The sequence below is a fragment of the Coregonus clupeaformis genome, unplaced genomic scaffold (genome assembly GCF_020615455.1).
Source record: "Coregonus clupeaformis isolate EN_2021a unplaced genomic scaffold, ASM2061545v1 scaf0289, whole genome shotgun sequence".
Lineage (NCBI taxonomy): Eukaryota > Metazoa > Chordata > Actinopteri > Salmoniformes > Salmonidae > Coregonus > Coregonus clupeaformis.
The window spans coordinates 205,419-229,567 of NW_025533744.1; the positions used below are offsets into that span (position 1 = coordinate 205,419).

Genomic DNA, 24,149 nt, shown 5'->3' on the forward strand with positions numbered 1-24,149 from the left:
CCGTAGCAAAAAACTTATGAATACACCCCTTGGCAGTAGCGTAGAGCCAGGAGTGTCCCCACTCGCTTGACCATGACTCAGTACTACAGTTTTAGTAATGCCAGCCTGTGTGTGTGGCTCAATCCCAATAGCCCTCCCCTCAGTGGGGGAGTGTCCCTCAGTGGGGGAGTGTCCCTCAGTGGGGGAGTGTCCCTCAGTGGGGGAGTGTCCCTCAGTGGGGGAGTGTCTCTCAGTAGGGGAGTGTCCCTCAGTAGGGGAGTGTCCATCAGTGGGGGAGTGTCCCTCAGTAGGGGAGTGTCCCTCAGTGGGGGAGTGTCCCTCAGTGGGGGAGTGTCCCTCAGTGGGGGAGTATCTCTCAGTGGGGGAGTGTCCCTCAGTGGGGGAGTGTCCCTCAGTAGGGGAGTGTCCCTCAGTGGGGGAGTGTCCCTCAGTGGGGGAGTGGCACTGGAAAACGGAGCAACTATTGGTAGGGAGAGATAAATAACCCTCGGGAATGGGACATCATTACATCACCCTAGGGTATGGGACATCACTACATCACCCTAGGGAATGGGACATCACTACATCACCCTAGGGAATGGGACATCACTACATCACCCTAGGGAATGGGACATCACTACATCACCCTAGGGAATGGGACATCACTACATCACTCTAGGGTATGGGACATCACTACATCACCCTAGGGAATGGGACATCACTACATCACTCTAGGGAATGGGACATCACTACATCACCCTAGGGAATGGAACATCACTACATCACCCTAGGGTATGGGACATCACTACATCACTCGCGCATATCAGAAGTCGCCAATGGATAGCCTACCACGCAATTCATTGAGGACGAGCCTTGTGTTTTTCACAATGCCTGTACTTATATTTCTCATGCAACAAATACACTACTGGTAAAACGTTTTAGAACACCTACTCATTCAAGGGTTTTTCTTTATTTTTACTATTTTCTACGTTGTAGAATAATAGTGAAGACATCAAAACTATGAAATAACACATATGGAATCATGTAGTAACCAAAAAAGTGTTAAACAAATCAAAATATATTTTATATTTGAGATTATTCAAATAGCCACCCTTTGCCTTGATGACAGCTTTGCACACTCTTGGCATTCTCTCAAACAGCTTCATGAGGTAGTCACCTGGAATGCATTTCAATTAACAGGTGTGCCTTCTTAAAAGTTAGTTTGTGGAATTTATTTCCTTCTTAATGCGTTTGAGCGATGGGATTAATGGAATGCTTGTAATTATACTTCAGTATACCATAGTAAAATCTGACAAAAATATCTAAAAACACTGAAGCAGCAAACTTTGTGAAACTTTTGACCACGACTGTATGTGTGTATGTGCCTGTGTTTGTGTTTCTTCCCGATCCCCGCTGTTCCATAAGGTGTATTTGTATCAGTTTTTTAAATCTGATTCTACTGCTTGCATCAGTTACCTGATGTGGAATAGAGTTCCATGTAGTCATGGCTCTATGTAATACTGTGCACCTCCCATAGTCTGTTCTTGACTTGGGGATTGTGAAGAGACTGGTGGCATGTCTTGTGGGGTATGCATCGGTGTCCAAGCTTTGTGCTAGTAGTTTAAACAGACACCTTGGTCCATTCAGCATGTCAACACTTCTTACAAAAACAACTTTGAGCCCAGAGAGATTGACATACATATCATTCATGTTAGCTCTCCTTGTACATTTAAGGGCCAGCCGTGCTGCCCTTTTCTGAGCCAATTGTAATTTTCCGAGGTCCCTCTTTGTGGCACCTGGCCACACGACTGAACAGTAGTCCAGGTGCGACAAAACTAGAGCCTGTAGGACCTGCCTTGTTGATAGTGCTGTTAAGAAGGCAGAGCAGCGCTTTATTATGGACAGACTTCTCCCCATCTGAGCTACTGTTGTATCAACATGTTTTGACCATGAGTCTACAATCCAGGGTTACTCCAAGCAGTTTAGTCTCCTCAACTTTCTCAATTTCCACAGTTATTTAATACAATATTTAGTTGAGGTTTAGTGAATGATTTGTCCCAAATACAATGCTTTTAGTTTTAGAAATATTTAGGACTAACTTATTCCTTGCCACCAACTCTAAAACTAACTGCAACTCTTTGTTAAGTGTTGCAGTGATTTCACTCGCTGTAGTAGCTGATGTGTATAGTGTTGAGTCATCCACATACATAGACACACTGGCTTTACTCAAGGCCAGTGGCATGTCATTAGTAAAGATTGAAAAAAGTAAGGGGCCTAGACAGCTGCCCTGGGGAATTCCTGATTCTACCTGGATTATGTTGGAGAGACTTCCATTAAAGAACACCCTATGTGTTCTGTTAGACAGGTAACTCTTTATCCACAATATAGCAGGGGGTGTAAAGCCATAACACATACGTTTTTCCAGCAGCAGACTATGTTTGATAATGTCAAAAGCCGCATTGAAGTCTAACAAAACAGCTCCCACAATCTTTTCATCATCAATTTCTCTCAGCCAATCATCAGTCATGTGTGTCAGTGTGCTGAAAGTCTGTTGTCAATTTGCTTACAGTAAAATAGCATTGTATCTGGTCAATTATTTCCAAATGTTTACTAAGGATTGGTAACAGGCTGATTGGTAAGCTATTTGAGACAGTAAAGGGGGCTTTACTATTTTTTTTACTTTTGCTTCCCTCCAGGCCTGAGGCCACACACTTTCTAGTAGGCTTAGATTGAAGATATGGCAAATAGGAGTGGCAATATTGTCCGCTATTATCCTCAGTAATTTTCCATCCAAGTTGTCAGACCCCGGTGGCTTGTCATTGTTGATTGACAACAATAGAAAAAAATAACTTCTTCCTCACTCACTTTACGGAATTCAAAAATTGCTTGTCTTTCATAATTTGATCAGTTATACTTGGATGTGTAGTGGCAGCGTTTATATAAGTTTGCTAATCTTGCCAATGAAAAAATCATTAAAGTATTTTGCCATATCAGTGGGTTTTGTGATGAATGAGCCATCTGATTCAATGAATGATGGAGCTGAGTTTGCCTTTTTGCCCAAAATTTCATTTAAGGTGCTCCACAGATTTTTACTATCATTCTTTAGACGCAGGACTTCTCAATTTGCAGTACGTTTGCCAATCGGTTGTGCAGCCAGACATATTTGCCATTATTTTTGCCTCATCCCTCTAAACATAACATTTTTCAATTCCTCATTAACCCACAGGGATTTAACAGTTTCTACATTCATTTTCTTAATGGGTGCATGCTTATTAGTAACTGGAATAAGCCATTTCATAAATGTGTCAAGTGTAGCTTCTGGTTACACACCACAGACCAACAAATATTCTTTACATCAACAACATAGGAATCACTACAAAACCTCTTGTAGGACCTCATACACTATATTAGGCCCAGCCTTTGGAACTTTGGTTTTCCTAGATATGGCTTCTATATTGTGATCACTACATCCAATGGATTTGGATACTGCTTTAAAGCACATTTCAGCAGCATTAGTAAAGATGTGATCAATACATGTTGATGATATTATTCCTGTGCTGTTTGTAACTACCCTGGTAGGTTGACTGATAACCTGAACCAGGTTGCAGGCACCAGTTACAGTTTGAAGCATTTTCATCAGCTTGATGAATGCCAGTCAATATTTAAATTACCCAGAAAATACACCTCTCTGTTGATATCACATACATTATCAAGCATTTCACACGTTATCCAGATACTGACAGTTAGCACTTGGTGGTTTATAGCAGCTTCCCACAAGAATGGGCTTTAGGTGAGGCAGATGAACCTGTAGCCATATTACTTCAACAGTATTTAACATGAGATCCTCTCTAAGCTTTACAGGAATGTGGTTCTGAATTTAAACAGCAACACCTCCACCATTGGCATTTCTATATTTTCTTTAAAGGTTATAACCTTGTATTGCTACCACTGTGTCATCAAAGGTATTATCTAAGTGCGTTTCAGAGATAGTCAGAATATGAATGTCATCTGTTACTAGCAAATTATTGATTTCATGAACCTTCTTAAGCTACATATGTTAACGTGGGCTATTTTTTTGCGCTTTTCTGGGATGCTTGATTGTTTTCATTGCTTTACTGGGAAGCTTAGCAGCAGTAGATGTGCTCATGTTCTTTATGTTAGTGCAGGGTGAGCTGCACACAGTGGACTTCCTCCTCAGGCACACCGGCTCAGTGCTAACAGTATTAATCTGGTTCTTAGGCATATGATTACTGCATACAATAGCTGTAGGATCAGCAGAGGCATTCAGGGCAGTTAGAGGGACATAAATGAGGTTACTTACATTGTGTCTTCCAACGCCCCTGGGATAATGTACATTTGCTGAAGCATTATGGCAACTCAGCGACACAATGGTAGGGATTAACTGAGCTGGGCTTAGGTCATTGATAAGTCATTGTATCAACGCAGCCTTATAATGTGAAAGGATCCAGGAACCCAAATGATTTGGGTGGATCCCATCCTCCTTATAAAACTAGCTTTGTTTCCAGAAGGTATCAAAATTGTCAATAAATGTTACACCCACAGAGCTGCAATAGTCTCGAAGCCAGTTATTGAAGGCTAAAAGTCTGCTGAAAACGTTCAATGCCACGATTTAGGGAGGGCACAGGGCCAGATATTATGGGGCGTTTGTTGGTGTCTAGCAGAGACCCAATCAGTTCTTTAAAATCCATCTTCAGTTTTTCTGAGCTGCCCTTCATAATGTAATTGAATCCCACATGAACTATGATAGACTCAATTTCCTGATGCAGGTTTAAAATGTTTGGGAGCAGCAAATTGATGTCATGTCCTCGTGCTCCTGGATAGCACAACGTTTTTGCTCCAGGGACTGAGACATTTGTCATCATTGAACTGCCCAATACAACGGCTGGAGAAGGGGATGGAGGAATCTGAAACCCTCACACAATTTGTGGAACCTTTCACGGGCCCATGAGAAGTAGGATAGCATACGCCCGCTGCTCCCGGCGACAGGTCCAGACCTCCCACAGCAGCCAGTGCCCCTTCAGATCCAGAGAGAGGGGAAGGGAGCCGAACTCGACGACGAAGCCGCTGCTGGAGTCGGCACAGCCGTCGCAGACACAGGCAGTCCCAGCAATGAAGGCGCAGGTAGATCCCAAGCTAACAGGCGAGCCACAAACAGGTAGATCCCAAGCTAACAGGCGAGCCACAAACAGGTAGATCCCAAGCTAACAGGCGAGCCACAAACAGGTAGATCCCAAGCTAACAGGCGAGCCACAAACAGGTAGATCCCAAGCTAACAGGCGAGCCACAAACAGGTAGATCCCAAGCTAACAGGTGAGCCACAAACAGGTAGATCCCAAGCTAACAGGTGAGCCACAAACAGGTAGATCCCAAGCTAACAGGTGAGCCACAAACAGGTAGATCCCAAGCTAACAGGTGAGCCACAAACAGGTAGATCCCAAGCTAACAGGTGAGCCACAAACAGGTAGATCCCAAGCTAACAGGCGAGCCACAAACAGGTAGATCCCAAGCTAACAGGTGAGCCACAAACAGGTAGATCCCAAGCTAACAGGCGAGCCACAAACAGGTAGATCCCAAGCTAACAGGTGAGCCACAAACAGGCAAATTGTGCAAGCTAACAGGCGAGCCACATACATGCAAATAACGGCGCAGTACAACAGTGATGTGCAGAACGGCATCTCGGAACACACAACTCGTCAGTCCTTGTCACGGATGGGCTATTGCAGCAGACGACCACACCGGGTTCCACTCCTATCAGCTAAACACAAGAAGAAGCGGCTCCAGTGGGCACGCCATCACCAACACTGGACAACTGAGGAGTGGAAAAACATTGTCTGGTCCGACGAATCCCGGTTCCTGTTGCGTCATGCTGATGGCAGAGTCAGGATTTGGTGTAAGCAGCATCAGTCCATGGACCCATCCTGACTGGTGTCAACAGTACAGGCTGGTGGCGTAATGGTGTGGGGAATGTTTTCCTTGCATACGTTAGGTCCCTTGATACCAATTGAGCAACGTTGCCGTGCCCAAAATAATTCAAGCTGTTCTGGAGGCAAAGGGGGGTCCGACTCTGTACTAGATGGGTGTACCTAATAAACTGGCCACATAGTGTATATTTCTACTATGAGTTTGGAATAATATTGTGAAATTGTAAAAATTATGATAATGCCCTTTTAGTATAAGAGCTGTTTGAAAAGACCTCCTGAAATTTCAGCCTGTTTTGGTGGGATGGAGTTTTGGCCTGCCTGTTGACATCACCAGGTGGTAAATTAGTTCATAGACCAATAAGAAAGAGAGTTCCAAACCTCTCTGCCAATAACGGCTAGTTTTCAGTTTCCCCATCCCCACTCAGACCACTCCTAAACGGTCCTAGCAAATTTCTTGCTTGAGAAATTGCTCTTTGATAAGAAGCATTTTTTTAACCATTTTAATTGACAGTAAGGTACTTAATTGTTCCCTAGAAATGATCTGATATTGAGATAAAAGCGTCTACAATTGGACGTTTAAAGATTGCAGGCGAGCTTACCGTTACTCCTTAACATCCAAGGACCTTATATGTTATTGTTTAGAGGGAGACTGGCTCTGGCAGCCAAAACAGCCAGATACTCCATCTAAACGTGAAGCGATACGGTTCTAGAAACATAAAGGCCTTTACTTCCATATCACATCAAAATAATTTCACAAATGCAAAATATACACTGTACACTGTTTTAACCAGGTTTATTTTTCTGTTACATTTTTCTAGCGTCCTTCCTTATGTTACACACAGGAGTTCGGAACATGCTAGATCAGTGGTATACAATTTTCTAGCCTTGGGTCGCAGAGCTTCATGGGAATTTTGAGTACCACTCAGTAGGAAGCCAGCAACTCGATTCGCTTAGTTTGGAATCACTAGGCCCAACTAGAGGGCTGAAAAGGCACTACACCTCGCTCAAAGTTGAATTAGGACAACACTCCCACTTCAAACGGCTCGCAGGATCGCTCAAAACAGAGGCTAAGGGGGCTATTGGGAGTGTGTGTGTGTGTGTGTGTGTGTCTGTGTGTGTGTGTGTCTGTGTGTGTGTGTGTGTGTGTGTCTGTCTGTCTGTGTGTGTGTGTCTGTGTGTGTGTGTGTGTGTGTCTGTCTATGTGTGTCTGTGTCTGTGTGTCTGTGTGTCTGTGTGTGTGTGTCTGTGTGTGTTTGTGTGTCTGTGTGTGTGTGTGTCTGTGTGTGTGTGTGTCTGTGTCTGTGTCTGTGTGTGGCTAGGAGGCTCCGTTTGAACAGCACTAATACAAAACCTCCTGCATGAGAGTGAAACCTATTATATACCACATTAATTTAATACCAATGGATCTGTACATCAGCTGCTGCTGCTGCCCCGCTGCCTGTGAACCGTTATATATTATACAGTCTCTGCTGTGAAGTGAACAGATCTCTTTAAGACTGGATGTCATGCAGGAGATGTGTATTAGTGATGGAGCTTCTCCCACTCTCCCAGCTACAATAAGCAGACTATCGGTGTGTAGTAGTAAGTATGGCACCAACATTACATTTTCATTTGTCATTTAGCAGACACTCTTATCCAGAGCGACTTACAGTTAGTCCATCTTTAAAGCTGGAATCCATAGCGGTGAAACTGCCACGTCTGTTTGCGAGATTACAACAACAAAGACGATACTTCAAACAAACATTCCCCCCTCTGACATCATTGCACATCATTGCATGCGGGATAAAACAGCAGAGTATGTACTACACGTTTTGTTTACGTAGATGCTCCTCCTCCTTTCATAAACAAAACAATAACAAATGTCCCTGGGTGTTATCAGTGGCTTCGCTTAATGGGCATTCCATCTTTAAGGCATAGCCATAGGAAGTCAATTCTTCCCTCGATAGAAGTAGCTATTGGCAAAATCAGTGTTGACAAGTGTGAGAGTTAGTGCGAACAAGGCAAGGGTGTTTTTTTTGTTTGTTGCCCTGACTGTCTCCTCTTCTCCTTTCCAGCTGAACAGCTCCAGTGAGAGTGGTCTGGAGAGGGTTCTGCCCCTGGGGGGTCACAAGGCCCCCGTGGTCACAGTGGACTGGTGCTCTGCCATGGACTGTGGCACCTGCCTCACCGCATCCATGGACGGAAAGATCAAACTCAGCACGCTACTGGCACAGAAGTCCTGATTTGGTTGATCGATTTTTTAAAGTTGTGAGGGAGGGGGCCTCATTGGAGCGGAGCATTTTATTGGAGCGTCACACTTTTGAAGCCGATGTATTGCACAGTAGCACACGTCTTATAAAATGTAATACTTTGTACTGACCTAAGGCAGTCCTATACAGTAGCTCTGGACGGTCCACAAACATATCATGGATGAAATGGGGCATTAGAAAGTCATAATTAGAGCAACATCAACTCATTCCTTACCTGCAAGTGGTGTTCAGTCCATGTGAGAGACAATGTTATATTTGATGCAGTACAGAAGTTGTGCCTACAAATCTGAACTGGTTATGAGATGCCATGCACCGGTCCTAGGCTGCACTGTGCACCGGTCCTAGGCTGCACCGTGCACCGGTCCTAGGCTGCACCGTGCACCGGTCCTAGGCTGCACCGTGCACCGGTCCTAGGCTGCACCGTGTACCGGTCCTAGGCTGCACCGTGCACCGGTCCTAGGCTGCACCGTGCAGACGTGGGACCATTTCTTGCTTCTCCGTTTGACGCAGTACTCCTGATCAGGGGTTGTTTGTTTCATCATGTATGTATAATCACTTGTGATTATGACAATAAACATTTGTAGATAGCCCTGTATTAGCAAGTGTTTTTTTTTTCTTCTTTTTTTTCTGTCGTTATGGACCATTTTGGTGTCGGGGGGGGGGGGATGAAAATCAACTGGATTCAAATACAACAACCAATGGAATTATGGTTATATGATGATATATTATAATGGTTATACTTCACTAGACCCAAATATAGGTATTATATTATATCTCAGAACATTGGAATCATCCAAACGGAAACAGAAGGAACAGAAGTGAGAGACGTTAGCTATATACAGTGAAGGGGAAAAAAGTATTTGATCCCCTGCTGATTTTGTACGTTTGCCCACTGACAAAGAAATGATCAGTCTAAATTTTTAATGGTAGGTTTATTTGAACAGTGAGAGACAGAATAACAACAAAAAAATCCAGAAAAACACATGTCAAAAATGTTATAAATTGATTTGCATTTTAATGAGGGAAATAAGTATTTGACCCCCCTCTCAATCAGAAAGATTTCTGGCTCCCAGGTGTATTTTATACAGGTAACTAGCTGAGATTAGGAGCACACTCTTAAAGGGAGTGCTCCTGATCTCAGTTTGTTACCTGTATAAAATACACCTGTCCACAGAAGCAATCAATCAATCAGATTCCAAACTCTCCACCATGGCCAAGACCAAAGAGCTCTCCAAGGATGTCAGGGACAAGATTGTAGACCTACACAAGGCTGGAATGGGCTACAAGACCATCGCCAAGCAGCTTGGTGAGAAGGTGACAACAGTTAGTGCGATTATTCGCAAATGGAAGAAACACAAAATAACTGTCAATCTCCCTCGGCCTGGGGCTCCATGCAAGATCTCACCTCGTGGAGTGTTTTTTTTTTGGGGGGGGGTAGATCAGCTTAATATTGCAGATTGTAACTTCCATCAATGTAATTGTCTGCATCACTTCCAATCCCCCATGTTTTTATATATATATACAGTGGGGGGAAAAAGTATTTAGTCAGCCACCAATTGTGCAAGTTCTCCCACTTAAAAAGATGAGAGAGGCCTGTAATTTGCATCATAGGTACACGTCAACTATGACAGACAAAATGAGAGAAAAAGAATTCCAGAAAATCACATTGTAGGATTTTTAATGAATTTATTTGCAAATTATGGTGGAAAATAAGTATTTGGTCAATAACAAAAGTTTCTCAATACTTTGTTATATACCCTTTGTTGGCAATGACACAGGTCAAACGTTTTCTGTAAGTCTTCACAAGGTTTTCACACACTGTTGCTGGTATTTTGGCCCATTCCTCCATGCAGATCTCCTCTAGAGCAGTGATGTTTTGGGGCTGTCGCTGGGCAACACGGACTTTCAACTCCCTCCAAAGATTTTCTATGGGGTTGAGATCTGGAGACTGGCTAGGCCACTCCAGGACCTTGAAATGCTTCTTACGAAGCCACTCCTTCGTTGCCCGGGCGGTGTGTTTGGGATCATTGTCATGCTGAAAGACCCAGCCACATTTCATCTTCAATGCCCTTGCTGATGGAAGGAGGTTTTCACTCAAAATCTCACGATACATGGCCCCATTCATTCTTTCCTTTACACGGATCAGTCGTCCTGGTCCCTTTGCAGAAGAACAGCCCCAAAGCATAATGTTTACACCCCCATGCTTCACAGTAGGTATGGTGTTCTTTGGATGCAACTCAGCATTCTTTGTCCTCCAAACACGACGAGTTGAGTTTTTACCAAAAAGTTATATTTTGGTTTCATCTGACCATATGACATTCTCCCAATCCTCTTCTGGATCATCCAAATGGACTCTAGCAAACTTCAGACGGGCCTGGACATGTACTGGCTTAAGCAGGGGGACACGTCTGGCACTGCAGGATTTGAGTCCCTGGCGGCGTAGTGTGTTACTGATGGTAGGCTTTGTTACTTTGGTCCCAGCTCTCTGCAGGTCATTCACTAGGTCCCCCGTGTGGTTCTGGGAGTTTTGCTCACCGTTCTTGTGATCATTTTGACCCCACGGGGTGAGATCTTGCGTGGAGCCCCAGATCGAGGGAGATTATCAGTGGTCTTGTATGTCTTCCATTTCCTAATAATTGCTCCCACAGTTGATTTCTTCAAACCAAGCTGCTTACCTATTGCAGATTCAGTCTTCCCAGCCTGGTGCAGGTCTACAATTTTGTTTCTGGTGTCCTTTGACAGCTCTTTGGTCTTGGCCATAGTGGAGTTTGGAGTGTGACTGTTTGAGGTTGTGGACAGGTGTCTTTTATACTGATAAAAAGTTCAAACAGGTGCCATTAATACAGGTAACGAGTGGAGGACAGAGGAGCCTCTTAAAGAAGAAGTTACAGGTCTGTGAGAGCCAGAAATCTTGCTTGTTTGTAGGTGACCAAATACTTATTTTCCACCATAATTTGCAAATAAATTCATTAAAAATCCTACAATGTGATTTTCTGGAAAAAAAATTCTCAATTTGTCTGTCATCGTTGACGTGTACCTATGATGAAAATTACAGGCCTATCTCATCTTTTTAAGTGGGAGAACTTGCACAATTGGTGGCTGACTAAATACTTTTTTCCCCCACTGTATATATACACATACACATATACACACAAACATACACATATATAATCCTTTTTAAAAATATATATATTCCCCTTTATTACTTTCCAACCCCGCCACCCTTTCCCCACTTGGAGTAAACTAGTGAACAACAATGCTTAGGCCTCTACTTCCTGCCCATACCCACTATCTACATTTTATGGACACAGTCAATTTGACAGTAATTACATTTTGCTGGTTCTTTCACCTGAACTTCTTCTACTCTCAACCTCTCCGATCATTTTCATGATGTCCATCCGGTTTGCTTCTATATGCCATATCTTTCTAACTGTGCTCCTTCACAAAAGCTCCCAACCTACAACCTATATACTTATTATGGACACAGCGTGCTTTACATTAGTTATCTTGATATTGTTTGTTGTTAGTTGTTATTAGTCCCATCCTTCAGCTCCATTCAACACCTCCCATCTATCTTTTAACACCATCCATATAGGATTTCTATTTGCCATATATATTTCAACTGTACTGTGATGTCTTACAAAAGTTCTGAACCTTTCTATTCTCATTGTTTCTACAGATTGTAAATTGAAAATAAACATTTTTGCTAATAGTATTATGTTATTGATCGATTGACTATGCCTTTTCAGATCACCCAGTAATGCTATCTGCAGGGTTAGCTACAGGTAAATATTGCAATCCTTTAGCCATTCCTGGACCTGTGTCCAAAAACAAGCTACAAATGGACAGTACCAAAACAAATGATCTAATGATTCTGTCTCTTCGCAGCAAAATCTGCAGAGCTGAGAAGATTGTATCCCCCATGTATATAACATTATATTGGTAGCAAGAATTTTATATAATAATTTAAGTTGAAAGATTAAGTTTTGAATCCGGTGTCATTTTGCGTATCAGTTCATAAACACTATACAGACATTTCCATATGTTTTTGTTAGCTGCATGTGCGACATAACTCCACCAGTCCTACCGATGATATCATTTACAAAGATTAAACCTTTTTGAAACATTGTCAAAAAAAAAAAGTTTTTTTTGTCAATTAGTATATTTGAGTTTAACCACAATATTTGTTGCATTATTTGTTCTGTCGTTTCTGGAGGATTACATTGAAATTGCAACCAACTTTCTATGGCTTGTTTTAGAAATAGTGATATCTGGGAGATGATTTCCTTTTCAAATAACTGAAAGTGAGTGGTTGTGATCTGAATAAAGGGAAAAAGGCCATTCTTGAACATTGGGTGAGACAATCTTACTAATTTGCTAGAGAACCAGTTCGGATTTAAGTATAACTTTTGTATGACTGAAGCTTTTAGTGATAGGTCTAATGCTTTAATATTTAATAATTTCTGTCCTCCGAATTCATATTCATTATATAAATAGGCCCGTTTAATTTGGTCAGGCTTGCCATTCCAAATAAAATTGAATATTTTTTTCTCATATCATTTAAAAAACGGTTCATTTTTTACATGCGTTTTTCTGGATTTTTTTGTTGTTATTCTGTCTCTCACTGTTCAAATAAACCTACCATTAAAATTATAGACTGATAATTTCTTTGTCAGTGGGCAAACGTACAAAATCAGCAGGGGATCAAATACTTACAATCGGTTTCCTACCGTTGGATTCTCTGAAATTCACTATATAAAAACAGACAACAAAGAAAAAAGCATGGCATTGTGACGTACAATTTATTAAAATCAGGTTCTGTGAGATCTTCCTGTTTATAAAGGCACAAGGCTTTACTGAATATTGAATTTACTAGATGTTATGTGCACTTGAGATATCATAAAATAGAAACTTATAAACAAACAATACAAACCGGCTATTAGTGTAGTTACTGTGGACTAGTTTTGTTCTTTAATACTCGAGGCACTGAAATTCCCCTGTCAATGAGATTTACTTGTTTGACCCTCATGTTCAATGTCCAAGTCAAGACCTAGACATTATGCTTTTTCAGACCATTTTCACATAACCAACACTATCCAATAAAGATATGGCTGTTCTTCTACAACTCTGTCCCTTTCTGAGATTTGGCCTTTCCACCAGGTGAGTCTTCAACAAGCCTCTTCAATCTCCCAAGGTGATGCAGGGCCCTAAAACAAAAGATAAGATAGTTATTTAACCATTTTATGTGACAGAGTATCAGGGTCTTTAGAAAAAAGGACATATCTGAAATAAGACAGTAGACTAAATGTATCTATTTGTATAAGTACTGTACCTCTGTAATGATTGTCCACCGAGCGCAGTGTCATAGTCATCTGACATCTGTAATTCAGACAACGGTATCACTGCTCAGGTTCACATCAGTTATGTCATCTAGTTATGTGTCAGGCAAAATAGATTCATAACTAGAAACCAGATAACTTGAAGTCTACACCTCATCCATCTCATTTTCAGTACCTTTATCATCAGTGGTTTTGTGCCGTTCTCTAACGTTGGCGTTTGGTATGGTGTTGAAGGATTCTCCAAGGTGACTTCCTTTTGTGTTGAGTCATTCTCCAGACTGACCTGTTGCTCCACGGCCTGCAGGCTAAACAGCATCTGTTTGAGGGCCTCCACCGGACCAGGGTGTTTCCTGCTGCTGTAGCCCGACGAACATGAGCCTGAGGCAGCCTGCACAGGCACGCCACAACATGGAAGATGGGGGGGGTTGAGTTAGGATTCAAGTACATGGCTCTGGGCTACAATAAACCCAACTCTCAATCAGAATTCTTAGTTAAAACATTACATGGACTAAAGGAATCATCTTATCAAGAAACATTTTGTACAGACCTCATCTTTCCTGTCTCTCAGAGGCTCTGTGGTGATGAGTGTGTCTTCTGCTCCCCCTACTGGCACTGGTGATTTACTGCAGGGAGAGAAGCAAAACGTTTAGCAAAGCCTTCTGTGAAATTATAGCTCAATAATAGTTGAGTTTACTAAGTAGATTCTGCAAAACATATCCTACTTAATATTGGTAATGTATCATGCTCGTTTGTATTTTGAGAGTATTCGTACATGTTGCATCCTGAGGTGCTGGGTTCTTTCACTGATGACTCCGAAGCATACTTATAATAACCAGAACTGATTTATTTCATGTTCACCTTAACACATTCCAATCAACTACTACAGTGTCTTCAGCCCAACTCTCCTTTACGTCATTTAACTTTTTCACCGCCCTTGCATCTCGTAATCCAAATCACTTCAATGCAAGAACGGAAACCCCAAATGTCATTTGTTAATTCAAATAACTCAACTCCTGCACACAAATCCCATTGGCTATTTGCAACCATTTTAAATCTAAACATTCTCATTAACACATAATACATTTCTCAATACACCACAGTACATGTCACCACTTTGACACTAGGAGGATCATGGACTAGCACTCACAATGTGATGGCAGGGTTGTCCCAAGAGCGATCAGCCTCTAGGGCATCCTCTGAGCCCCCAGGGCTCTGTCCCATGTCCTTCTGCAGCTGGCTGGTCGGGCCTAGCGAAGGAGAGTTCTGCAGCTGGCTGGTCGGGCCTAGCGAAGGAGAGTTCTGCAGCTGGCGGTTAGCGTTTAGGCCTAGCGAAGGAGAGTTAAGGGCCTCTGCCTTCAAGATCAAACTCTCCATCTTATCATCTGTGGAGAAACACGGTGGACAGCTCTTAATGCAAGTTTTACAATACACGAAAGTAGCAGTGTACTGCACTGTAAACGGAGGACTAAGTCTGGACAAGTGGTGTTGTTTAGACATGCAGAAAGTGTATTATACCGCTGAAGAGCTCGTCGAAACCAGCGCTCCGTTCTCCCTCTGCAGCTAAAGCTAGCCGCTCTGCAAACTGTCGTCTCAACTCCATCAGTGTCCTGTGATCAGCCTCTCCTCTGAGAAGTTGTTGCCCGTCATCATCAGAACCAGAGACGCCCTCAAGATGGCCGCCGTTACCGTCCTCCTTGTTTCCTTTTAGCTCCTCATAGGAAGCCTCCAGCTCACCCAGCCAGGAGGGAGGTCTAGGGGAGGGGGGCAAGGTCTGGGTCGGGCCCCAATGCTGCGTCTCCTTATGAGACTCTGAGAGGTCTACGGTAGTGGTGGGAATGTCTTTGGGAACATTGTCACACTCCTGGAGCCAGGCAGGGTACTTCAGGTCAGGAATGCTGGTGACCCCAGAGAAATCCATCTCAGACTTTTGGCTGGTCAGCCAGCGAGGGTAGTCATGGTGGGGGGAGAAAGGGCCATGGGAGTCTGGGGGTGGTAGGTCCCTCTGGTTCACCTCTGGACCTGGGGTCTGGTGGTAGAGACCATGATGGGGCTGGGGCGGCAGGCTCCCCTTCACTCTGGGGCCTGAGGATCTAAGGCCTGTGAAGGGCTCTGTCTTTTGAGTTTTCCCTGCTCGAGTTCCCACTCTGGACTGGTACAGCTTGTGAGGAGTGTTGTGAGGGGCAGAGTAGTGCAGGCAGCGTTTAATATGAGAGCTGCTGTTAGGCCTAGGCCTCCCAGAGGACCAGGAGTTAGAGTGGGAGCTCTGCCCCAGAGGGTAGTCCCCAGACTGGGTGAGGAAGGCAGAGGTGCGGGTCACGGGTAGGGAGCCATCACAGGGGAGCACCAGCAGGTCGTCGGTGGTCAGGCTGATGCAGTCTGAGTCTCCACGGCGACCAGAACCCACAGGAAGATTCAGGAAGTCCAGCTCCCTGTCCGTTAGTCTTTCTCTAAGAACTGGGAACCAAGGACATGATACACCATTACAGTACACAATCAAGGTGGCTAATTATTGTACATTAATTAAGTTCCAAGCACCACTAGATAAAACATAATACTTTTATATCCATCTTCAAACAACTTGGACAGATAAAAGTTAAGCATTTCATTATTGAAAACAAAAACCTAAATCTTCACCATCTTTATTCCTGAACTCAGTTCTGGGCAGAGCAGAACTGATCTGGATTTTCTGGAGCTGCAGTCTCCCGGTAGAAGTTTCAATAGTGTGCAGGCTTCTGTCAAAGTCTGCGATGTAGGCTTCCAGGGCCTCAGTAGCCGATTCATAGTCCCGATCCCGGTATCTGATGCCGGTGAGAGACAGGTCGGGGTCATTTAGGCTTTGGGTGCCTCTCAGGTGTCCGGAACTAGCCAACAAGGAGGTGACGGTTGACTCCGGAGAAAAGATAACGTCACCTTGGCCGGAAGTCATACTGTCAAACAAACTGACATGTTGTAAAGTTAGATAGTTTCTTATTTAAGCTTGTCATATATATCCAAGTTACCATAAACTGATGGTAAAGAAAGCATGCGTTTATCTGGCTAGTAGCAAGCTGAATATCTGGGGGTGGGTAGCTCCAGCTGACTTGTAACGGATAAATAAAAAAACCACCCGCCAAGTTTGTGCTTGCTGACTGTAAAACAAAACGTTAACTTAAACGTCAGCTTTTGTCGTACTCTTGCGGGTTTTACCTGCTTGTAACCTATTAAGCAAAAGCATTTAAACGATGGGAAACGTGTTATAAACTTACCGGTAAACATTAGTAAGCTAGCTCCTATAGTTGAGTTGGTTCGTAGCAAACAAGCGCCAGCACAGTCGCTACCACAGCCACAAAGTCATAACCCCCGCCTATTTATTCAATTTCTCATCTTAAAATGGGATTTTAAACCTAATCATTTCTTAAATCACACTGCTAATGATATGCCTAACCCTAACATTAAATAAGAAATAAATAAAAATTACGATACAGACATTTGACTTTGTGGCTATAGTAACTAGTGGAAACTCTCCAGCACAGCAAACGTGTTGGCCAACAGGAAATATTCCATGCGTTCTTACGTCACAGCGGCTACAAGGCTACAAGACCCTCTGCAGTCTTCCACTGTGATGATGAAGTTGTTCATCCACGTCATTATGGATACAAGATAGCCTACCCCTCCTCTACACTGTTCAATCAAATGGAATGAATGTTCAAAATTACAGCGGTACAGTTTGGAATATATTGCAATGAATTGCCAATACAATTTGATATAATGGTGATCATCATTAGGTTATTTATCACAATGATTGAATTTTCCATTGATTGATTGATTTGATTTGCCAGTTAAAAAAACACATATACACACAGTATATACATTTCAAAAGAGACTTATTTCCATTGTGGTCCCTAAATTCCATGGTGCAAAAACATTACAAAATGACATAGATACAGATACATTACATAAATACAGACATGCAAAAGTGTTATATTGCTTGATCATTAGCCAGCTTTATCAAATTATTTTTTACATGAAGTTATGGTCGGTATGGCTTTGAGTTGCTGTGGTAGTTTGTTCCACTCAACAGCGGCAGTATGTAAAAAAGTGTTCTTACCAGATACATTCTTAAATTTAAAACAGACAATATCAGAGTCTCTGGCTCTGGTGTTGTATTGGTGGACATCTCTAATATAAGTACAAGAATGTGATTATTACCTGGTGGCTGAGTCAGAAATAATTATGTGGACCAGCCCAGGTTGAATTAATATTACCCAGAAAGTCAGCCTAGCTGATTAAAACGCTTGGCCCCCAGATGAGTACGAGGGGGTAGTTTAAGTACAATTCCAACCAGCTTGTTTTTGGCTGGTCTGTAGCTTATTCTGTAGATGTTTGGGGCTGCCGGTGAACCAATATGTGCACCCATAATCAAAGTGAAACTGAACTAGCGCACCGGCCAGAGTCTTTAGTGTGACACTATCAAGATATTTTGAGGTCCGAGCAAGGACATTTATGTTTTGCTTTATCTTAGTTAAAACCTTCAGGGTCATAGTGTCACCGGTCAGGTATCTATCCAATTCACACCCAAGGACTGAGGTGTTTGGTGTGACCTCTGAGTTGACCACTTTGACACTAAAACCAGGGGTCCTTGCAAGCTTTACTCTGGAACCAAATAAGATGGATTCTGTTTTTCCAAGACGCAGAGAAAGTTGGTTATCTACTGATATCGGATAACTCTGCACTAAGGATCTATTCTACTGAGGCTTTGTTCTTATGGGAGACCAGTAGAGCAGAGTCATTCGCGTACAAAAACAATTCACGAGAGCAGGCTGATTTCATATCATGAATGTACAGTAGGAAGTGACTTGGGCCAAGGATGCTCCCCTGCGGGACCCCACAGCTAATTCTCTTTGCACTAGAAAGTGTTCCATTAACATCCACCATTTGGTCTCATCCTGTTAAATAGGATTTAACCCAGTCAATGACCCTGCTGTTAAAACCAAGGGCTTATCTTGTAGAGCATAATATCATGATCAACAGTCAAATGCCTTCTGCAGATCAAGCATTACTATTCCACAGAACTTTCCCAAGTCACCTTCTTTCCTGATAAAGTCAGTTAAAAACAACAGATGTGTCAGTGGAGTGGGACTTTCTAAAACCAGATTGTAGGTCATAAAAAAATATTTTTCATGCTAGCATATTCCTCTATCTGTTCGTAAATTACTTTAGACCACACACTCAAAATATATATACAGTTGAAGTCAGATGTTTACATACACCTTAGCCAAATACATTTTGGAGCTCCCGAGTGGCGCAGCCGTCTATGGAACTGCATCTCAGTGCTAGAGGCGTCAATACGGACCCTGGTTCGATTCCTGGCTGTATCACAATCCAGCCATGATTGGGAGTCCCAAAGGGCGGCGCATAATTTGCCGGGGTAGGTTGTCATTGTAAATAAGAATTTGTTCTTAACGGACTTGCCTAGTGAAAATAAAAATAAATAAAATAAACATTTAAACTCTGTTTTTCACAATTCCTGACATTTAATCCTAGTAAAAATTCCCTGTCTAAGGTTAGTTAGGATCACCACTTTATTTTAAGAATGTGAAATGTCAGAATAATAGTAGAGAGAATGATTTATTTCAGCTTTTATTTATTTCATCACATTCCCAGTGGGTCAGAAGTTTACATACACTCAATTAGTATTTGGTAGCATTGCCTTTAAATTGTTTAACTTGGGTCAAACTTTTCGGGTAGCCTTCCACAAGCTTCTCACAATAAGTTGGGTGAATTTTGGCCCATTCCTCCTGACAGAGATGGTGTAACTGAGTCAGGTTTGTAGGCCTCATTGCTCGCACACGCTTTTTCAGTTCTGTCCACACATTTTCTATAGGATTGAGGTCAGGGCTTTGTGATGACCACTCTAATACCTTGACTTTGTTGTCCTTAAGCCATTTTGCCACAACTTTGGAAGTATGCTTGGGGTCATTGTCCATTTGAAAGACCCATTTGCGACCAAGCTTTAACTTCCTGACTGATGTCTTGAGATGTTGCTTCAATATATCCACATAATTTCCTTCCTCATGAAGCCATCTATTTTGTGAAGTGCACCAGTCCCTCCTGCAGCAAAGCACCCCCACATGCTGCCACCCCCGTGCTTCACGGTTGGGATGGTGTTCTTCGGCTTGCAAGAACCCCCTTTTTCCTCCAAACATAACAATGGTCATTATGGCAAAACAGTTATATTTGTGTTTCATCAGACCAGAGGACATTTCTCCAAAAAGTACGATCTTTGTCCCCATGTGCAGTTGCAAACCGTAGTCTGGCTTTTTTATGGCGGTTTTGGAGCAGTGGCTTCTTCCTTGCAGAGCGGCCTTTCAGGTTATGTCGATATAGGACTTGTTTTACTGTGGATATAGATACTTTTGTATCTGTTTCCTCCAGCATCTTCACAAGGTCCTTTGCTGTTGTTCTGGGATTGATTTGCACTTTTCGCACCAAAGTACATTCATCTCTAGGAGACAAAACGTGTCTCCTTCCTGAGCGGTATGACGGATGCGTGGTCCCATGGTGTTTATACTTGCGTACTATTGTTTGTACAGATGAATGTGGTACCTTCAGGCATTTGGAAATTGCTCCGAAGGATGAACCAGACTTGTGGAGGTCTACAATTTTTTTTCTGAGGTCTTGGATGATTTCTTTTGATTTTCCCATGATGTCAAGCAAAGAGGCACTGAGTTTGAAGGTAGGCCTTGAAATACATCCACAAGTACACCTCCAATTGTCTCAAATGATGTCAATTAGCCTATCAGAAGCTTCTAAAGCCATGACATCATTTTCTGGAATTTTCCAAGCTGTTTAAAGGCACAGTCAACTTAGTGTATGTAAACTTCTGACCAACTGGAATTGTGATACAGTGAATTATAAGTGAATAATCTGTCTGTAAACAATTGTTGGAAAAATTGCTTGTGTCATGCACAAAGTAGATGTCCTAACCGACTTGACAAAACTATAGTTTGTTAACAAGAAATTTGTGGAGTGGTTGAAAAACGAGTTTTAATGACTCCAACCTAAGTGTATGTAAACATCCGACTTCAGTTGCCCTTGTCTGTCTTGCGGAGAGGGATCCCTCTAGCATGTTTCGTATCTGTGGGAACTATTTCCCTACTCAACAGAGATGTTGATTAAATGGGTGACACAGGGGACATCTCTTAAAAACCTGGCAGGACCTGTGGCTTTAGAGCAGTTAAGTTCAGACAGTCTCTTGACAACTTCAGCTCGAAAACACTGCAGTAAAAGAAAAGGCTTGGAGCACACCCAGCTTGGAGCACACCCAGCTTGGAGCACACCCAGCTTGGAGCACACCCAGCTTGGAGCACACCCAGCTTGGAGCACACCCAGCTTGGAGCAAACATTTTCTAACACGGTGAGAAACTTGAAATACTAGTGCTTCACTCTGACACATTAATGCTTCACTATTATGAAGATAGATGAATGATTTTAGGCTTCCACAAGTAGAATATGGGCTAGGGATAGGCTACTAAAAGATGTCCGATAAAAAAATGATATGCGGGTCCAGAGAGTGTTCTGCCTGGTTCTGTGGTGTTTTATTCCCTCAGCAGGATGAACAGTGCAGGGCGAGGGGGCTCCCTGTTGTCTCTTCGCTAGGCTGAACCCAGCCATTGTCAGGCCTTTTCATGTGGCTGCTCAGAATAAAGCAACGGTCATTTGGGCTGCCCTTCCTCGTATGAAGGGCTGGAAGGGAGGGGAAGACAGGGGGCTATGAGGATGTCTACTGATTATGTTACATTCATTTAGACAGCATTTAAAAAAACAATCAGAACACAACGAATATGGTTTATTCTGTAGATTTTGTTGACATCAGAATAACTTCATATCAACTACCATCACACATCTCCTCTTGTTAGTCAGACTCAGACAGAGACAGTCCAGACTGGCCCGACATCATGCTCCACATTGGGGTTTAATGAAACCACAAGGGCCTTCAGGGATCAGGGGTGGGTGTGAGAGAGAGAGAGAGAGAGAGAGAGAGAGAGAGAGAGAGAGAGAGAGAGAGAGAGAGAGAGAGAGAGAGAGAGAGAGAGAGAGAGAGAGAGGAGAGGAGAGGAGAGAGAGGAGAGAGAGAGAGAGAGAGAGAGAGAGAGAGAGAGAGGAGAGAGAGAGAGAGAGAGAGAGAGAGAGAGAGAGAGAGAGAGAGAGAGAGAGAGAGAGAGAGAGAGAGAGAGAGAGAGAGAGAGAGAGAGAGAGAGAGAGAGAGAGAGAGACCTCGCTAACAGTGGCTCTGAATATGATGAATCCTATAATATCTCTACACTCTTAGAAAAAAAAGGTGCTATCTAGAACCTAAAAGCTATTTAAAGACAAGATGGTGACATGATCTGAAAATGCAGAAACAGCACAGTTAAAAATATATGGCAAATAGAAATCAAACTGGATGGAAATAGATGGAAGAGGTTGAGGGTAGACGAAGGACAGGACTAAAAACAAACAAATTTTAACTCTTGTATTTTATATAACTACTATATATCAAATAGATTGTGTCCGTAAAATGTATATAGGATGTATAAGCTGGAAGTAGAAGCCTAAGTTTTGTTATCAATTAGTTTACTCCAATTAGGGGAGGGGTGGTAGGGTTAGGGGAAAATAATAAAGGAAAATATATTTTTTTAAAGATGTGTATATATACACTACCGTTCAAAAGTTTGGGGTCACTTAGAAATATCCTTGTTTTCGAAAGAAAAGCAAATTTGATCAGAAATACAGTGTAGACATTGTTAATGTTGAAAATGGCTATTGTAGCTGGAAACGGCTGATTTTTAATGGAATATCTACATAGACGTACAGAGGCCCATTATCAGCAACCATCAGTCCTGTGTTCCAATGGCACGTTGTGTTTGCTAATCCAAGTTTATCATTTTAAAAGGCTAATTGATCATTAGAAAACCCTTTTGCAATTATGTTAGCACAGCTGAAAACTGTTGTGCTGATTAAAGAAGCAATAAAACTGGCCTTCTTGAGACTAGTTGAGTATCTGGAGCATCAGCAATTGTGGGATCGATTACAGACTCAAAATGGCCAGAAACAAATAACTTTCTTCTGAAACTCGTCAGTCTATTCTTGTTCTGAGAAATGAAGGCTATTCCATGCGAGAAATTGCCAAGCAACTGAAGATCTCGTACAACGCTGTGTACTACTCCCTTCACAGAACAGCGCAAACTGTCTCTAACCAGAATAGAAAGAGGAGTGGGAGGCACCGGTGCACAACTGAGCAAGAGGACAAATACATTAGAGTGTCTAATTTGAGAAAAAGACGCCTCACAGTTCCGCAACTGGCAGCTTCATTAAATAGTACCCGCAAAACACCAGTCACAACGTCAACAGTGAAGAGGCGACTCCGGGATGCTGACCTTCTAGGCAGAGTTGCAAAGAAAAAGCCATATCTCAGACTGGCCAATAAAAAGAAAAAGGCAAAAGAACACAGACACTGGACAGAGGAAGATTGGAAAAAAGTGTTATGGACAGACAAATCGAAGTTTGAGGTGTTCGGATCACAAAGAAGAACATTTGTGAGACGCAGACCAAATAAAAAGAGGCTGGAGGAGTGCTTGATGCCATCTGTCAAGCATGGTGGAGGCAATGTGATGGTCTGGGGGTGCTTTGGTGGTGGTAAAGTGGGAGATTTGTACAGGGTAAAAGGAATCTTGAAGAAGGAAGGCTATCACTCCACTTTGCAACGCCATGCCATACCTTGTGGATGACGCTTGATTGGAGCCAATTTCCTCTTACAACAGGATAATGACCTAAAGCACAGCTCCAAACTCTGCAATAACTATTTAGGGAAGAAGCAGTCAGCTGGTATTCTGTCTATAATGGAGTGGCCAGCACAGTCACCGGATCTCAACCCTATTGAGCTGTTGTGGGAGCAGCTTGACCGTATGGTACGTAAGAAGTGCCCATCAAGCCAATCCAACTTGTGGGAGGTGCTTCAGGAAGCATGGTGTGAAATCTCTTCAGATTACCTCAACAAATTGACAACTAGAATGCCAAAGGTCTGCAAGGCTGTAATTGCTGCAAATGGAGGATTCTTTGATGAAAGCAAAGTTTGAAGGACACAATTATTATTTCAATTAAAAATCATTATTTCTAACCTTGTCAATGACTACATTTCCTATTCATTTTGCTATATTTCCTATTCAAACTCATTTCATGTATGTTTTCATGGAAAACAAGGAAATGTCTAAGTGACCCTGTCACGCCCTGGCTCGGGGGACTCTCGTATGTTGAGCCAGGGTGTTAGTTTCTATGTTTTGTGTTGTAGGTTGTGGGTCTAGTTTACTTATTTCTATTTTGGCCTGAGTGACTCCCAATCAGAGGCAACGAGTGTCAGCTGTCAGCTGGTTGTCTCTGATTGGGAGCCATCTTTAAACAGTCGGTTTTTCATTCGTGTTTGTGGGATTTTGTTTCAAGTCTGTTTATGTTTGACCGTGAACTGTCACGTATCGTTTGTTGTTTTTGACCGTGTCTCTATTAAAGAGTATGTTTGCCTGCAACGCTGCGCCTTGGTCCTCTTCATCTATTCCCTACGACGAGCGTGACAGAAAATCCCACCACAACTGGACCAAGCAGCGAGTCGAGGAGCCATCGCCAGG

The 24,149-nt window shown here is 42.7% G+C and overlaps 2 protein-coding genes across 4 annotated transcripts in view; one reads left to right on the forward strand and one right to left on the reverse strand.

The window, feature by feature from the left end:
* wdr91 (WD repeat domain 91) overlaps nucleotides 1-8,757 on the forward strand; it is a 44,517-nt gene extending 35,760 nt beyond the window's left edge. For all 3 annotated transcript variants that reach the window (XM_045214631.1, XM_041872385.1, XM_045214632.1), the window contains one exon: nucleotides 7,976-8,757. In XM_045214631.1, coding sequence (XP_045070566.1) covers nucleotides 7,976-8,143 — 168 coding nt within the window. In that variant the 3' untranslated portion in view covers nucleotides 8,144-8,757. The remainder of the gene's footprint in view (nucleotides 1-7,975) is intronic.
* A 4,196-nt stretch (nucleotides 8,758-12,953) lies between these two features.
* On the reverse strand, nucleotides 12,954-16,978 carry cunh18orf54 (chromosome unknown C18orf54 homolog). Its single transcript, XM_041872381.2, has 8 exons — nucleotides 16,755-16,978; nucleotides 16,144-16,448; nucleotides 15,025-15,963; nucleotides 14,657-14,891; nucleotides 14,057-14,132; nucleotides 13,685-13,897; nucleotides 13,503-13,549; nucleotides 12,954-13,377 (listed from the first exon to the last, which is right to left on the reverse strand). The coding sequence occupies exons 2-8, from the start codon at nucleotides 16,433-16,435 to the stop codon at nucleotides 13,290-13,292; spliced, it is 1,890 nt and encodes a 629-aa protein (XP_041728315.1). The 5' UTR covers nucleotides 16,436-16,448; nucleotides 16,755-16,978; the 3' UTR covers nucleotides 12,954-13,289.
* Between the last annotated feature and the right edge of the window lie 7,171 nt (nucleotides 16,979-24,149).

What these genes read in the sequence shown, in the direction of transcription:
- cunh18orf54 (XM_041872381.2), bottom strand. Translation starts at nt 16,435, where the DNA reads ATGACTTCCGGCCAAGGTGACGTTATCTTTTCTCCGGAGTCAACCGTC. An exon ending in TGAGAGACAGGAAAGATGAG is followed by an intron (nt 13,898 to 14,056) that starts GTCTGTACAAAA and finishes GTGCCTGTGCAG; the next exon opens with GCTGCCTCAGGCTCATGTTC. An exon ending in GGTGGACAATCATTACAGAG is followed by an intron (nt 13,378 to 13,502) that starts GTACAGTACTTA and finishes CTTTTGTTTTAG; the next exon opens with GGCCCTGCATCACCTTGGGA.